The sequence below is a fragment of the Globicephala melas genome, chromosome 4 (genome assembly GCF_963455315.2).
Source record: "Globicephala melas chromosome 4, mGloMel1.2, whole genome shotgun sequence".
In the NCBI taxonomy this organism is placed as follows: Eukaryota; Metazoa; Chordata; class Mammalia; order Artiodactyla; family Delphinidae; genus Globicephala; species Globicephala melas.
In genome coordinates, this window is record NC_083317.1 from 38,483,429 (window position 1) to 38,501,902 (window position 18,474).

Genomic DNA, 18,474 nt, shown 5'->3' on the forward strand with positions numbered 1-18,474 from the left:
AAGAAAGATGTTACCAAAATATATCTACTGCATATGTCAAATCATTAACTAGCAACAATATATTAAGCAACAATTAAGAGTTGGTATATATTTTTTTCATTTGAATTAAGGAAAACTAGCATGAAAACCAGATTGAAGTCTTAATGTTTCTCAATTTATAACTTTTCTCACCATCTTTACCTTATTTTGCTAGTTATATTTGTATATTTGAAACAGTTGTATATTTGAAATTAAGATTTAATGATACTTTATTTTCTAACTTTTTATTCCATTTAACTTGTTCCTAGAAATGTTACTAGGAATTTTAATTTTCCTTGAGATTATAAAATATTTTAAGTTGTACTATAATTCAATATTTTTGCTTTTTTAAAATATATCAACCTTCTAAGACCTACTGAATAAAACAAGAACATATGCATTAATTTCCCCATTTTTAGTATCAGACTGAAATTTTTCCCAGGGATTTCAATTTTAAACAGCTATGTCACACTCAGTCCATTTTTTTTTTTTTTTGTCTCCAGAAGATTGATTATTGTATGCTCAGCACTATATTCCTCACCCTGTCTTCAGAAGAGTCCTGCCATCTGTGTGTTCCTTTCCAGAATATTTCCTCCAGGTTGACATCTCAGTTTAGAATTTAGTTACGTGATTGAGCTTCACTGTGAACCAGACTGTGATTGTGGTCATAAATTTCTTTTCTCTGGAAGGCTGCCTCTCAAATGTTTATCAGTTAGCAAGTAAAGCTAGTCAGTTCTAGGTCTTGCTCATTCACCCGGAAAACAGTATTCTGGAAAGATAAAATGACTTAATGCACACATCATAATTACCATGTAAGCCTATTTCGACATTATAGAAATAATTTAAAACACTATTATTTGTTTATATTGCCTTGCAGGACATAGAGTTTCCTTTTCATTTTAAAATTATTTCCTTTGCTTTTTATTCTTCCACATCACAAACTTGAAGATCTTATTTGTATAGGAAGAAAAGAATCCTTGTGAATATAAACATGAGCAATTCATCGAATTCACTTTTTCCTTGAAAAATTGTATGTGCTCATTCAAGAAATTATTGTTTGAATTTTTGAGGAAAAAAAACATGTTAGGGAATGAATTAAATATAGATAAATTAATGAAAACAAAATATATTTTAATTTTTTAAAATAAAAATCTATTTTGGCCGTAAAGCTAGGTAGGTTTATATTTAATCTAGTTCACTAGGTCCATGGCATGTAAACAACTTTTGTTTATTATGCATTTTGGCAGGGTAATAAGCAGAAAAACAAGCTAAGAATATAAAGAACTGAATTTGTACAGATACAGGTTAAAAAAATGTTGGGAATATTTTCTTAATCAGATAATGTTTTAAAACATGATAAAGCAATATAATCACTAAGAAAGAACATAAAGCAGCCATAAAACAATGTTTCCCAGGATTTTATAAATATTCTCTGCAGCTTAGAATTTTGTAATGTAGAGAAAACACATTTTGTGATATGGCTTAGCAATATAAAATTAATGGAAGAAATTAGAGAAACCTACTTTATGTAGAAAGAATGTGCTGGGAATATTTATAATACAAAAGGCTGAGGTATACAATCACACAAAAACATTTTTGAAATGCAAAGGAAAGCACATATGAAATGTTACATTTCACCTGTATTGCAAATTTCTGTAGGGCCAGCCCTGATCCTGATAATCAAGAAATAAATCTAATTATAAATACTATCATAAACACAGCAAATGGTGACTAGTCTTGATATAATATTATGTAGTTAACTGGATCACCTACTTACAGTTACTGTGTAGGTCACTTGGGAATAATCCGGTCGTTATCTCATAAATTCCCTAGTCTGCTATGTGTGTCCAGGAAAATGTTATCATATTCTGGAAAAGAGAAAGAGAGGTGAAATTTCTACAGGAGAATTATGATTCTTTGGTCAGGAGCTGTAGGAGCCACTGTAAATCTGAAAGAGCCTTTTGTCATGTACCAGAAGCCAACAAAGGACTAGGACCGGCCTTTGGGTACCCAAGAGTTTCTGCTCCAGGAGTTGGGAGCAGAATGGGTCACTCACAATGGCCATAGTGAACACAGGATCTAGTCTACAGGATTGTAACTGCTGAAGCTTCCAATTTGGCATTGTTACACTTTGGTATCAGGATGAAAAAGTCCTTCCAACCTTTCCTGGCCTTGCAAGACCCACAGCCCGCCAGCTTTGTTTCTTCCCTGCATTGGTCTGGCAGTTGCAGTGGAACACAGGTCTCCAAAGTACTTCCTGTCTCTATGGAAACTGGCAAGCAGCACCAAACTGATGGCCATGTTCTATAGTGGCTGGGCAGAGGGGTGGCACAGAAGGTGGATAGCAGGTGTTATACTCTATAAGGCGAGCTGAATCTGAGAGGATGGAGTAGAATCAAAGAAAAATAAATTGTATGTGGTAGCCTAGGAAAACAGAATACTTAAAGTTTTTCAGACAAACCTAAAAGTTGGAATAAAAGGAAAAAAATGACTGGAGAATTTTAAGTGTTTGAAAGAACAGAGGGACATTCCAAAAGTGGAAATATTTTGCACTTAGTTATCAGTCTTAATTTTTCCTCTAATTTCCCTTCTCACATGATAGAGCATGCATTGTAGTTCTCTTGAGAATTATAAGCCTCCATTATTGACATTTGTGCTTTTCAAACCAATAGGCTTTAGTATGCAATGTGTGTTTCAGTCCATACAACTACTGAGCCACAACTTTCACATTAGAAGGTTATTTGTTTAGAATGCCTTCAGTAATTTAGTGGAAGTAATAGCATGCTGTGTGAGCATTTAGATATATTTTTAGACTTTAATTTAAGCAACAAGAATGATCTTGGACTTTCTAAAATGCAGGTTCTTTGTGTAAATGCCCCGAACCAGATGATAGAACAGATGAGAGAGAGAGAGAGAGAGAGAGAGAGAGAGAAGCACAAAGCTGAGAATAGTAGAAGGGAAAACCCTAAATAATAATAGACTATCTTTGTATTTCATTTAAAAATGAGTTACCTATTTCTCTCATTTCTTGTTGAGGTTTATATTTAAGAACCTTTAACCTATTTTGTATCTACTAATCTATCTGGCATTTGGGTTTTTATAACCAAAATAAGAGAACCTTAACATGAGACCAGTATTTTACATTTATAATAGGGTTCTTGAGCAAACACAAAAATATTTAAAACAGAGCAAAACATTATGTATGCCATTTGATACAGGTGCCAATACCTCTGTTGAATTAAATAATTTTGTAGACTGAGTTGACAGTTTCTGCTATGTATAAATATATTCCAAAAGGAAGGCTCAAAATATGTGGCATATTTTATGTCATGAGGAGTTTACACTTTTTTATTGAAAAACTGCATCTTAAATTCTCTTCACATCTTGTTCTTACTTGTTTCCATTCATTGTTTTTAAATCTGGTTCTTCCTTTGAGAAAATTTTGCTCATTTTCAGGAAGGAAAAATAATGAGGTCCTCAGTTCCTGTCAAATAACCCACAAAATTTGATCATTTACCCTGAAAAAATCACTAACTGTTAACTCCCTCTCAGATGTGCAGAGCCTCAACCTCTGCCTGTCTGTCTAGATATATCTCAGGTGATTATTGCTCTTAGTAAGTAAGCACTCATGCACAGTGTGCACTGATCCACTGTTGTGGCCCACATTTAATCTTTAGCACAGGAAAAGAGATGGAGAAAGCCGTTGCTTTCACTCATCATCCGTTCAGAAGATAGCAAGGCTTGAATAAAACCATTTATGGCAGCAGGGCCATGCTTTGGGATCAGTGTTCAAGCATGCATCTTCACCTGCCTGCTCTCTTTCAACAATACTGCTGGCTTCAAATATCTCTCTTCACTGTTATGCTTATTGCTTCTCTATGCTAATGGCACATCACGGCCTGCCACCAAGGTTGAGGTGGTCATAATCTTAGGATTTGTCTCTTTGTGTTCTGTGTGACAATGTGCTAGGTTCTTGGTGGTCAGACAGGAAGGCATGCAAGAAATGTGTGAGGGAAAGACAACTCTTAACTGAGGTCAACAGGAGTCAAGTTTCAGTTCACTTGATTTTGAACTTGGTAATTGCTAATCTAGACAAAGCAAAGTTTGAACCAATCTTTTCCTAAGTGTATGACAGGTGGAAACATTGAAGAAATAATGGCAACTATTTAAAGGCAGGGTCAGGAGAGCTATCTTTTCAAAATATTGACCAATCATTCTTCATTAAAGTGTCTTTCACAGCAGTAAATTAGCAAATTATTTACATATAATTACTGAAAGTGACCTAAATGGTTTTCAACCAATGATGCTAGTTAGAGAGGAGTAAACTCAGCAGCCTAAGAAAAACTAGCAGTTCAATGGGGGGAGGGATAAATTAGGAGGTTGGGATTAACATATACACACTACTATATATAAAATAGATAATCAACAGAGACTTAACTACATAGTGCAGGGAACTCTACTCAGTTCTCTGTAATAACCTGTATGGGAAAAGAATCTGAAAAAGAATAGATGTATGTATATGTATAACTAAATCACTTCGCTGTACACCTGAAATTAACACAACATTGTAAATCAACTATACTCCAATATAAAATAAAAATTAAAAAAAATTAAAAAAACCTAGCAGTTCAAGATTACTGTCCAGGAGCAGAGAAAAAGGGAGCTTATTTTATTGGGAGAATGGTGGGGGGGGGGAGGGGGAAAAGACTGTTGGAAAGTGATATGAGGAAAAAGGAAAGAAAACAAAGAAGAGACAATAAGAAGAAAAATAATTTCAAAAGCAGAAGTATACTGCATTGGAGAGAGTTTATTGTTTTTTCAGAAAAAAACAATAAGAACAACAACAAAACAACTTTATGCTAAAAATGTATGTAACAGCCCCCTCAAAAAGCATTGAGAGTGGCTTTTTCAGTGGTGTTCTGTAAACGTTTAACCACTGGGTCTGTAGGAAAACATTGACTTGCGTTGTAAGCCAGTTACCATGGTGAAAATATTCCGAGTGTGGTCAGTTTCAAGCTACCAAGTTATGTCATCACTGAGCATAAAGGGAGAAGACCTGCAGTCAGTTGACTCTCTCACCAGTTGAACTGGTGTCAGTTGGCTCTAGCATATCACTGTTTTTACTTGAATTTCAAATATTCCTTCGCTTATTTAAAAATAGATATAAATGGTCTAAATGCATCTTAGAAATGTTTGACTCCAAACTATATGTTTCTTTTATAACAGCCACTGAGTAAGAATTAAGCTCACTTTATTTTCAAAGTGGCTCTATGGTTACACATGTGAGGTTTGAAGACTGAGGGCAAAAGTTGAGTACCTGGCTGCCACACTTTCTAGTCATGTGACTCTGGGCACATCGTTGAATGTTTATCAGTTACCTGTCTTCAAGATTGAGATGATGACAAGGTTGGCATGAAGATTAAATCATTGATAATGGAAATGCACTTCGAATAGTGCCTAGCATATTGTGAATACTCAGTGAAGATTTGCTGTATTTTTCATTTATTTACTGCTGGCTTAGTGATGGTTGAGGGAGGAGATAACACAGAAGGGCACTATTAAAATGGATGTTGATGCAAGGGAAATTGGAGCAGGAATGGAAGATAAAATATTTTCCATCTCAGAGGTCTATCTACCTAAGAGGGCTTCAGTATTATATTTGGTATATAGTATATATTATTATACTTAATATTCAAAACAAGTTAGTGTTTTCTATGTTTTTTTTCCCCTTGTGGAGCATAAATTTATCACAGTCTGTCTTTTTGTGTCCCATTTTGGGAGCTGACAATGGTATTCGATATGTCTGTTCTAGATCACCATCTGTTATATCTTATGTACAGCTCTTAAGATTTTTAAGCAGAACTTTACAAAAAATGTTTTAAGACATGATACTGATAAGGCTTATATTATTTAATTTTTCCATATTTTTTTTTCTCATTGAGGAATTAGTCTCTCCTTCTGCTCCTCCATTTTGACCATGAACAAATGTAGCAGACTTGAGTTACTGTAATCATCCTATTGTCACAAATTCCCCTACAAATGCCGGCAATTGCTCCAAGGGATGCTTTCATTTTGTACAGTGAGTGCCTAGTGCTCTAATCACAGTACAGAATGTTAAGCTATGTAGATGATTCTAAGGTAAGTAAGATGCCCTAGTTACCTGACCCTTAATTAGCTTAGAAACAAGTAAGGGGGATTGATATTTATGCAAAAAATAAAAAGAAATAAATACAAGGAAAGGAGGAGGAAAATGATGGCCATAGGTTGCCTGGAAAAATAGCCAGCTTCTACAGTTCCAAATTGGAAGTTGTGTTTCCTTTAAGTCTCATCATAAACTTGTTTGAAAACAAATGACTCCTCTGAAACCAGGGATGGTGGTAAGCTTAGCTAGAAGAAGGATCTTTTTTAAAATTGCAACAAAAAGAATAAAATACCTAGGAATAAACCTACCTAAGAGGACAAAAGACCTGTATGCAGAAAACTATAAGACACTGATGAAAGAAACTAAAGATGATACAAACAGAGGGAGAGGTATACCACGTTCTTGGATTGGAAGAATCAACATTGTGAAAATGACTATACTACCCAAAGCAACCTACAGATTCAATGCAATCCCTATCAAGCTACCAATGGCATTTTTCACAGAACAAGAACAAAAAATTTCACAGTTTGTATGGAAACACAAAAGACCCCGAATAGCCAAAGCAATCTTGAGAATGAAAAAAGGAGCCGGAGGAATCAGGCTTCCAGACTTCAGAGTATACTACAAAGCTACAGTAATCAAGAAAGTATGGTACTGGCAGAAAAACAGAAATATAGATCAATGGAACAGGATAGAAAGCCCAGAGATAAACCCATGCACATATGGTCACCTTATTTTTGATAAAGCAGGCAAGAATATACAATGGAGAAAAGACAGCCTCTTCAATAAGTGGTGCTGGGAAAACTGGACAGCTACATGTAAAAGAATGAAATTAGAACACTCCCTAACACCATACACAAAAATAAACTCAAAATGGATTAAAGACCAAAATGTAAGGCCAGACACTAGAAAACTCTTAGAGGAGAACATAGGAAGAACACTCTGTAACATAAATCACAGCAAGATCCTTTTTGATCCACCTCCTAAACAAGTGGAAATAAAAACAAAAATAAACAAATGAGACCTAATGAAACTTAAAAGCTTTTACACAGGAAAGGAAACCATAAACAAGATGAAAAGACAACCCTCAGAATGGGATAAAATATTTGCAAATGAAGCAACTGACAAAGGATTAATCTCCAAAATTTGTAAGCAGCTCATGCAGCTCAATATCAAAAAAAACAAGCCACCCAATCCAAAAATGGGCAGAAGACCTAAATAGACATTTCTCCAAAGAAGATATACAGATGGCCAACAAACACATGAAAGGATGCTCAGCATCACTAATCATTAGAGAAATGCAAATCAGAACTACAGTGAGGCATCACCTCACACCAGTCAGAATGGCCATCATCAAAAAAAATCTAGAAACAGTAAATTCTGGAGAGGGTGTGGAGAAAAAGGAACCCTCTTGCACTGTTGGTGGGAATGTAAATTGATACAGCCACTATGGAGAACAGTATGGAGGTTCCTTAAAAAACTAAAACTAGAACTACCATATGACCCAGCAATCCCACTACTCTGCATGTACCCTCAGAAAACCATCATTCAAAAAGAGTCATGCACCACAATGTTCATTGCAGCTCTATTTACAATAGCCAGGACATGGAAGCAACCTAAGTGTCCATCAACAGATGAATGGATAAAGAAGATATGGCACATATATACAATGGAATATTACTCAGCCATAAAAAGAAACAAAATTGAGTTATAGTGAGGTGGATGGACCTAGAGTCTGTCATACAGAATGAAGTAAGTCAAAGAGAGAAAAACAAATACCATATGCTAACACATATATATGGAATTAAAAAAAAAAAAAGGTTCTGAAAAACCTAGAGGCAGGACAGATATAAAGACACAGACATAGAGAATGGACTTGAGGACATGGGGACGGGGAAGTTTAAGCTGGGAAGAAGTGAAAGAGTGGCATGGACATATATACACTACCAAATGTAAAATAGATAGCTAGTGGGAGGCAGCCACATAGCACAGGGAGATCAGCTCAGTGCTTTGTGACCACCTAGAGGGGTGGGATATGGAGGGTGGGAGGGAGACACAAGAGGGAGGAGATATGGGGATATATGTATATGTACAGCTGATTCACTTTGTTATAAAGCAGAAACCAACACACCATTGTTAAGCAATTATACTCCAATAAAGATCTTAAAAAACTAAAAATTTTTTTTTAAATTAAAAGACTAAGAACCTCCAAATAAAATAAAATTAGCCTCAATGATATGTTCAATGAATTTTAGAAATTCTTGTTGATGGTAAACAAGATGAGTACTATACTACACCTAGACTGCCTTCTCCCTTGCCATCATACTCTATCCTAGTTTTTGATTATTTTGCAGAAGCTCCTTAGCAAGTTTCTCTTCCTCTTTGCATCTTTCAGATGTTGATTCATACAAGGCAAGGCATGTAGTAGGGCCCCCAAAATACTTTTTTGATGATACATCAAAATACATTGAGGGTGAATCCTTAACTTTGTAACCTACTAATTTTTCTAATTGGAAAAATTAGTAATGTCTTTAGAAAGACTCTCTGAGATTGAATTAAATGACAGCCTGTCAACTTTGAGCCAGGAGGAGTTAAAAGAGAAAAGTAGAAGCTAACTTGATGCTGTCTCCAGGTTAAAACCAGAAATAAAAGGCAGTTCAAAGCTTTGAGAAGAAGATTTTGGAAACTATATATCGTAAGGGTATTCAGGATTAGTAAATTCTCCATATGAGTTTGCTCTTTATTGGGAAAAACTAATTTATTTGACTGCAGGGAGTTTAGGCTGCAAGGTCCCAGGGAACTGAAGTCAGAATCCATGTGGGGAGAAGATGGAGGGAAGCTGTCCTAATCGCCTACCTGGAAGGACAAAGTCTAGGTGTGCTAGTGTCTGCAGAGTCCCTGGAATGTAGAACACCCTAACAAATTTTAGTTTCTTCTATAGGCCAATAAGGAAAGACAGAAATAATTATCAAATGTAAGTTCTAAATAGGATAAGATATTTAAGGGCAGTTAACATTGATATCTTCCCTTATTTGATTTTAATGTTATAATTGAAATTTATGAGGACATAGTTCAGCTAGGTATGAATTCAAAGTTTCATTTTTAAAAGAGTACTTTTTTTTTTTCCTTTCATTGTTGTCTAAATCACATTTAAACAAGTAATGATATGACCCAGCAGCCTTTGTGGAAAAATAAGAATAAAATGTTGAAATTTCAGAACAGACTCCAACTGGTTCATTGACTCTGTTTCACCATGGAAAAATCACTTAACCACCCAGTGTCAGTTTACCCATCTGTGAAATGAGAAGGATAATATTTTCTTATGGGGATGTTTTGAAAATTATTTTGCAAATGTAGTGGATAAAATTGTTGCAAGCATCACTGCTCTTTTTCCACTTTAAAGAAGCAGACAGTATTATTTATGTACCAGTTGATAGTCAAATTGTCATCTGGGATGAACTATGTGTATTTATTAGCAGTTATGTGCTTTTTATTACTTAAAGGATCCCCTCCTCTCCTAGATTGCTTAGTTTATGCATTATGTCAATAACTGGGCACCTAAGCAAAATATCTTAAAAACATTCTGAGCTTCATATTTATGAGCTGCTAATCTGATATCTTTGGTAATTACTCCTTCCTTCTGTTTCAGCTCATGTTTTCTCTGATGTGGTTTTTCACCTCACCTCACTTCACAAGATTGATAGTTCTCCATGTTTCCCTGCTAGAGGTCACCTCTGAGCTGAAGGCAAAACACATCCCATTCTGGCTCCCGTTGACTTTGAAGTCAACTATCAAAGAGTTTATTCCAGACATTGCCTAACCTCAATTTAAAAACTCCACCCTAAAGATTACAGGGAGATATCCTGGGGAGTTGCCATAGTGACTCTAAGAGGTTGGCACTGAGGAGACAAAGCTACTGATAGCAGATTTTTATACTTGATAGGCTTAATTATATAACGTGGTCATGAACCTCTGTGCTTGTGTCATTTAGGTCTGGAAAGAAATTTTCCCCTTCAGGCTCTTCTCTCTCTTATGGTGCCAATCAACGGGCTTTTTGGTAATAAGATTCTTTATGCCAATAGCTCCAGCATAACCTCAGGTGGTGCTTGTAGTAATGACAGAATCATTACAAAACTAAAGAAGAAAAGGAAAATATATTTCATGGGTGTGATTAAGTTATCATAATGTTCTTGCATATGTAAATTATCCTTGACTTAATAAACTACCTTGCTCCCATAATAATATTTTAACCTGGCTTTAGAAAGTCATTTTTTTTTACCCATGTTGATAATTGTTATCAGACTTTGCAGAGTTCATCTCCAGATCATCTTGCTGCAGTGAAATTTACATATTATGTTGCTGTGTGCAAGAATTTTGTTTTAACTTTAGAAGTGCTTTTACTAAGTAATGTTATTACATGAATTACTTTAATAAATTAGTATAACACTTAGGAAGATAGAATTGATTACATTCTAATGATATCCAAATTGACAATGGTCATTTATAGATACATTTTTCCTTGATTTATAAAAGAAATATATATGCATTGGAAAAAACATCAGGAAACTACAGAAAGGAACAAAAAAGAATATTGTCTCTATCTCCTGGGCTAGAGTAATCACTTTAAGATTTTGATGGATATTCTATAAGATGAACGTTTTTTGAAGAATACTTACATTGTTTTCTCCAGCACATTTTGTATTTCTCAAAACAGCTACGTCTACAAGAAACCCTGGTGAAATAGGATTCTTTTTTTATTTCTTCTATCAGAAATTGAATCTAAAGTTCTAGTATTCATATTTTATAGGCTTTATTCAGGATTATAAAAGCTACAAGGAAACTATTTTACCTGTTTCTTCTGCTGCTTTTAAAGAGTTCAATTCATCCAAAATTATTATCTTCAAAGATAACCAGGTCTAGCACCATATAATTAATGCAAGGCCAAGGGAAATTAATGATAATCATGTTACTATTTAAATATAAATCTTCATGTGTGCCTAGGAGGAGAAGAAGCTTTTCTGGAGCATGTGAGGGAATATAAAGGAATCCTAATGGTATGTCAAATTGTCGTCTTCTGATTAAGGGTTTTCAATTATGTTTTGCCTTTTTGTAATATATAGTTTTGCTGTTGTTTGGTTGTTTTAAATTTTACTTGGAATGAGGAGTTAATTCCATATAGCTCTTGGGAAGTTAATCATTTTAGAACTTTCTTTTAATCAACCTTTTCTTTAATCCCCTTTTAGGCAGCCAAGGACAGTTTCCTCTCACACAGAACGTAACAGTTGTTGAAGGTGGAACTGCAATTTTGACCTGCAGGGTTGATCAAAATGATAACACCTCCCTCCAGTGGTCAAATCCAGCTCAACAGACTCTGTACTTTGATGACAAGAAAGGTGAATACATTTTCTTTTAAATGTTTTAATCATATTCTAAAATATCCTAATTATAATGAATTTATTTTTCTGAGATGATTCAAATTATTCCTTTTGATTACCAAACTGCTGCTGCTTGTACTTAAACATGTTAAATATTAAATACTTTAGTTTGTAAGTCATAAACACTAAAGATAACCTGTGTCAACTTTTTAATAAAATAAACAGTTCTAATTCTGTTTCAAAAATAGTTTTATGCCTTCTCTTAACAATTATCTTCTCTCAAGATATCACATGATTTTGTTTTCTTGTAGATGCCTTTCGTATAGATTGAATATTTTTTCCCTCACTCCTGGCAATAGGATATATTATTTTTATTACTCTTAGTTAAAATATTTAGAAGACACTTTATGATTTTGGAAAGTTCTGTGCTTTCTCATGAATTCAGTTTGAAAGTAAGACTTACAGAAATGATTCCAATAATAAGTTTAAGTTACTCCATGTTTCCAAAATAAACTGAAATTAAGTAAGAAGCTATATTTACAAGTTGAGTTGGACTTCAGTGATTAACTGGGCTTTCTAATTGGATGACAGATTTTGATTAAACATTTTTAGAGAACTAAGGCAATTTATGTTATATAATTCAAGCAAACAACTAAAAATGTATACTGAATTTCTAAGCCGTCATCCATTGTTATAAACATTGGGAGAAAATGAGTTCATAAACTGTAGTGAAAATATGGAGCTGTTGCTTTAGGTAAGTTTAAATTATATAGGATATAAATATCTGTATAATAGCTATTCAGCATGGTCTTAATTCTGTGGCCTAATTAGTTGACACATAAACTTAACTATGACAGAGGGTTAGGAATGCTAGCATTTGTTGTTCTGGCTAGCTCCCTTCCTCCCTCCCTCCCTCCTTTGCTTCCTTCCTTCCTTCTCATTCCTCTATGTCGGTACAAAAATTAAAGCTCAGGGATACAGAGCTCTGGTGAGAACTGACTTGCTAAACCCAAAGCTTCTCAACCTCAGCTGTATTTTACAATCATTTAAGATGCAATTAAAACACTGTGATACTGCATATGCCTGAAAGATTCTGTTTGGAAAGCTCCTGAGAACAACTGGGAGCATAATGTGAGATAGAAATAAGAACAGAGCTATGGATAAAGCTGTTAACAGTAGCAGCCACCTGTAGAAGCTGGTGCAATCAGTGACACAGACAACCCTTTCGTTTTCTCTATTGTTCTCCTGAGCAGTTGTCACTTGCACAACACGTACGGGTTACTCTAGTCATGCTAACTCACGCTAAGCCTCTGCACTTAGACTCTGGCACAATTTAGCATGTTTGTTTGCTCGAGATAAGCCTTAGGATTGAGGAGGGCTAGGCAGGTAAATGCAGACAAAAAGACAGTATGGGAAAATCGTGATATGAAATCTTTAAAAGAAATGCTTTTATTTTCAAACCCTTGCATTTGAGGGACATCACTGTCAAGGATCCCTTCCACTACATGACAAGGAACCAAACCAGGGACTTGTGAAGGAACAAACATGTTAGTTTGCCATTTATGAAAGGTTTCTTTATTCAATGCTTTTCGTTATTCTGTTGCAACTGATTATTAGAACCACAATAGAATTAGAAAAAGTCTAATATCAAAAATAGAAACCTGTTATACTATACACACACAAACACACACACACACAGACTAGCTTTTTACAGCATAACTCTAACCTGTTAAGGCAATAAGGAAAGAAAAAATGAAATAAAGCAAATGCATGCTTCAACAATTCATATGATCAGATGTATCTAGTATTTTGTAGCAGTGTAAAGATACAGGGAGATTGCTAAATATCCCAGATATAACATGATGGGTTTTTCTCACCATGATTATCCTTCAGAAAAGAGGGGCTTTCTCGAAACAAATTCTTTACAAATCTAGTATTTTATTTGAAAATAAAAGCATTTTATTTTAAGGATTTCATATCACAATTTTCCCCATACTGTATTTTTGTCTGCATTTACCTGCCTAGCCCTCCTCAATCTTAAGGCTTATCTCGAGCAAACAAATGTGCTAAATTGTGCCAGAGCCTAAGTGCAGAAACTAAGTGTGAGTTAACATCACTAGAGTAACTCTTATGTGTTGTGCAAGTTGCCAACTGCTCAGGAGAACAATAGAGAAAACGAAAGGGTTGTCTGTGTCACTGATTGCACCAGCTTCTACAGGTGGCTGCTACTGTTAACAGCTTTATCCATAGCTCTGTTCTTATTTCTATCTCACATTGTGTTGCCAGTTGATCTCAGGAGCTTTCCAAACAGAATCTTTCAGGCATATGCAGTATCACAGTGTTTTAATTGCATCTCAGATGATTGTAAAATACAGCCGAGGTTGAGAAGCTTTGGGTTTAGCAAGTCAGTTCTCACCAGAGCTCTGTACCCCTGAACTTTAATTTTTGTACCGACATAGAGTAATGAGAAGGAAGGAAGGAGGGAGGGAGGGAAGGAGGGAGCGAGCTAGCCAGAACAACAAAACAGGTGCTTCTCATTGATATTACTGTTGCCACTAGGAGTCCCAAAAGGCATTCTGAGTAGCCTTTCATGCTCTCTGGAGACCCAGGTCTCTGAGGGTTCTGGCTGTAAGGGCTGAACAAGTATCTCAGGATGGTGGCCCATTGGTTCAACTAGAACTGGAAAAGCCTTTGTTGTTTACTTGGAACAAAAGAAAAGCATGCTGTGAGTAGGCAGTTGATGATCAGCTAAAGGAGACTTAAGAGGAACCCCTTTTCTTAGGAGTTTCTCTCAAGGAGGTTAAATTGTGAATATTCAGGAATTTCTTCACAAGGGAGATAGGTGTCTGGGGGTAATTGACTAAAGTGAAGCTAATATTGTAATATTTTTTATTCAGGTGAAATAAAGAGGAGGGCAGTGAATTCAGGCTTTTGCTACCTTGAGCACATCTAATGTGATCAGTAGCTTTCTCCATTTACAACTGGAGAAATTGAGAGTCAAACACTCAAGGAAAATTTGTCCACAGATGTTCAGCGAATGACTGGTAATGAAGGGATTGGAATCCAGGTTGGCCTATGTTAGTTTTAACTAGAATGCCCCTGAGAACAAAGGTGTCCGGGCACCAGGTCACTTTAAATATAACCCAAGTGGCCTCTGCCTTTGATCTTGGCAACTGCCTTTTAGTTAAAGAGCATCAGTTATTTTCAAACTGTTGAAGGTGTATATACAGTAAGACAGAGGGATACATTATAGTCAGCACTGCCCAACAGAACTTTCTGTGATGATGGCAATGTTCTATATCTGCAAAACAGTTCTGTAGTCAGCAGTCATGTGTGGATACTTAAGTTAATTTTAAAATAATTAAAAATTTGTTTTTTAGTCACGCTGTCCATATTTCAAGTACTCAAAAGCCATGTGTGGTTACTGTTTTGGAAAGCACAGTTCTAGATGATGACTCACTCTTTAGATGCCAAAATAGACCATGTCCAATTCCAGCCTTGGCTGTAGAATATGCATTTTCCAACGGAGAAAACCCCAAGTCATCATTAAAATGTATCAAATATTCAATAAATGAAATTTTACTGTTTAAATTTCACAGATTTAATGGCGACATTGTAGCCTAGGAGACAGGGAGTCAGATCTGACTTCTAATTCTGCTTCTGACACCAACTGGCAGAGAAATGAAAGGGGCTCATCAATATCCCACCAAATCAGATGTTCTAGTCTTTGGATCAGAATTGCATTTTTAACAATCTCTCTATCTATTTGTTGTTTGCACCTGAAAACCAGAAATCATTAACCTATGAAGTAGATATTCAATTACAACTCCATTTCATTTCTGCATAGTTTTTGTATGAAGACTTCTTCTATAACACTTAAGAAACTGCAAATCTAGATAGAAAATAAAAATCAAGAGGAAGATTTACAGGTTCTTATGGGTCAGAGGGACCTAGAGCAAATGTAGCCACTTGTTATGGCCCTCTTCTCTTTCTTTTTACACAGATTTTACCGTATCTTGTTATAACTAGTAGGTAAGCACTTGGGATAGAGTGGGTATAGGGAGACAGGGAGAGTAGGGAGTCGAGTTCACTGAAACACCACATGAATGCTGTGTGGTATTTGGCAATAGAAGTTTTTTTTTTTTTTTTTTGGCAATAGAAGTTTTAAAAAAATCAATTAGGTCATTGTGTTTGTTTCTCTGCCGGTGTGGGAAAAAACAATTGAAGTAGTACAATCTGATCACTTAATGCTCAGGAAAGAACACTTCAATTCCTTCCTATTATTGACAGAAAATACTTTGTACAAACATCTCCAGGAGTGCATAGTATATGCATTTAACAGACGTATCTCTGTGTGCTTGTATATGTTTTTGTATAAAAATGTAAAATACGTAACGTTTTGTGATGCTACTACTTTATAGTACTTTTGCTTTTTTGCATTATGCTTCAAAGATTCTCAAGAATTTCTTGAAGGAAATTTTATTCCTGAAGGAACAAAAATAAAATTTTATTAAGGGCATAGCCAAAAAAAAAAAACAACAAAAAAACGCTGGTGTTAATTATCCAATTATTCTGCTGATAATTTTACATTAATACTGGGGATGATGGGAGAGGAGCAACATGAATAACGTGTCCTAGGACACGCAGTGATAAAGAGAAGAAAAATGAGATGAACCTGAAATGGAGGTACAAGTTCTCTTGGCTTCATGCCAGCCAGTGCCACCTGACAGTTTCTTTCTCCACAACTAGTTTCAATCAATGTGACAGTCTTTAAAATAGTAAAGATTAACTCAGTAAAGCAGGTGTTAAAGTGGTCAATATTACCCTTCTTTCTGCTTTCTTAAAAAAATAAATAAATAAATCATGTATAGGTTACACTAAAGACGTGAAATAAGTGACGGCAACTTACTCCATACTCTATAATTTTTAAATAACTTCAACATGGTTACCTTTTCTCATTGTGATTCACAATAACCCTGTATGGTCGGTATTCCCATTTTGTATATGAAGAAACCGAGGTTTGCAAATTTGAATGACTTGAGTAGTAAGTGACAAAATGATGATGAGACCCAAGTTTTCTTAAGACAAGCCTAATTCACTTCATGCTATACCATTCTGATAAGGACTTCATTTTATTGCTTTTTGGATTTTTATTGTTTTTTACATTTCTTGTGGAAAGTATCACTTCTTTTCGGTCTTTACTCCAAAGTTGCCATCTCAATGATCTCCTGAACACATCTCATATTTTAATAATTTCATTTTTATTGTAATAACAGATTTGCTAGCAAATGCATCCATATTAAATGAGTAGGAATCAGGTTCCCATTAGGAAATAAATGATACACTCGAGTTAATGAAGTATGAACACACTATTTACAGGTGTACAGGCATAATTAAGGAAACATGTCAAGATGATGCAGCATCCAGGAGCTAGCTGCAGTGGGAAACCATCCTTGCCTCTGAAAGGGTGACAGAAGGAACTAAAGCTAAGTTTTGGAAGAAGACTTCTGGTTAGAAGCTGAGACTGGTTAGGAAGAAGGATGTGTGGAAATATGTAAATTGACTTCTTTTTCCTCTTACCTTTTGATCTCTTATCAATGACTTCCATGGGCTGAGCCCAAATGGAAACCATAGGTCAAGGAATCCTAGGTAGTTTAGTCTCCCAGGGAAAATAGCAGGGAAGATAATGGATCTGGAATGATAAGCAGAAAGTAACCAGCACAACTTACCAAGCATAAATAGATATTTCTCCCTGTCTAATTTTCAGTAAAGATAATTTCTATCAAAAACCTTGTGTCACTCTATGTTCACAACTACCTTCCATTGAATTGCTTCTTTTGGGGAGAAATAAGTTGCAACAATGCAGCACCTTTCCAAAACAGATTACTTTTTTTCAATGTTATATTCCTCAAATTTAACATACATGTTAAACTGTGTGCTATTAGATTTCTTAAAGAAATAACTTGCTTTTACTTAATCTGCTAATGATAAAGCCATTATTGTAAATTCTTACTAAGCATAAGCAAAATTTTCAGTTGTACATTATATGATTACTACCTTTATCTCTTTATGCTAGTTTAAAGTCCAGCAACTTTAGGAAAAACATAAAGATAATCATGTACACTATAAACTGTATTCATTATGTGGTATCTATAACAGTGTCAGGATTTGGAACTTTGACATTCAAAGCTACAAATATGTGTCTGAACATGATCAGCATATTTTAGTGTTCGAACATTTTAGAATTCAGCATTACTTGCATACTTGATATTATATTTTAGAGAGGCTAGGTTTCACTAATATTACTACTTTTTACAATATTTTTTGTATTTTTTTTGGCCATGCCGCGCAGCTTGTGGGATCTTAGTCCCCGGACCAGGGATTGAACTCACTCCCTCGGCAGTGAAAGTGCGGAGTCCTAACCACTGGACCGCCAGGGAATTCCCTGTAGTGTTGTAATTTAAAAATAAAAACAAAGGGCTTCCCTGGTGGCGCAGTGGTTGAGAGTCCGCCTGACGATGCAGGGGACACGAGTTCGTGCCAGGTCCGGGAAGATCCCACATGCCGCGGAGTGGCTGGGCCCGTGAGCCATGGCCGCTGAGCCTGCGCGTCCGGACCCTGTGCTCCGCAACGGGAGAGGCCACAACAGTAAGAGGCCCACGTACCGCAAAAATAAAACAAAAATTAAAAATAAAAACAAAATTTATTGCAAATAAATCAAATACCTCTGTGAAAATGACCAAATTCTTGAATTAATTCCTTTTAGTTATTGCACATATAGAGAAAAGTTATTTCTATAACATGGAGCTATTTTATTCTACTTTCTGATCATTAACTTATATATTTATTCAGTCTTTCCATTCAGTAAATATTTGGTGACCATCTACTGTGTGGTAGACACTGCACTAGGTGGTTTGCAGTTATTGTAGCTCATTGATT

General features: G+C 35.4%; 1 protein-coding gene across 4 annotated transcripts in view; it reads left to right on the plus strand.

Moving 5' to 3' along the window:
• The window catches only part of CADM2 (cell adhesion molecule 2), a 1,069,280-nt gene that overhangs the window by 811,597 nt on the left and 239,209 nt on the right, over positions 1–18,474 (plus strand). For all 4 annotated transcript variants that reach the window (XM_060297930.1, XM_060297931.1, XM_030860960.2 and 1 more), the window contains one exon: positions 11,404–11,553. In XM_060297930.1, the coding sequence (XP_060153913.1) occupies positions 11,404–11,553 (150 nt within the window). The remainder of the gene's footprint in view (positions 1–11,403; positions 11,554–18,474) is intronic.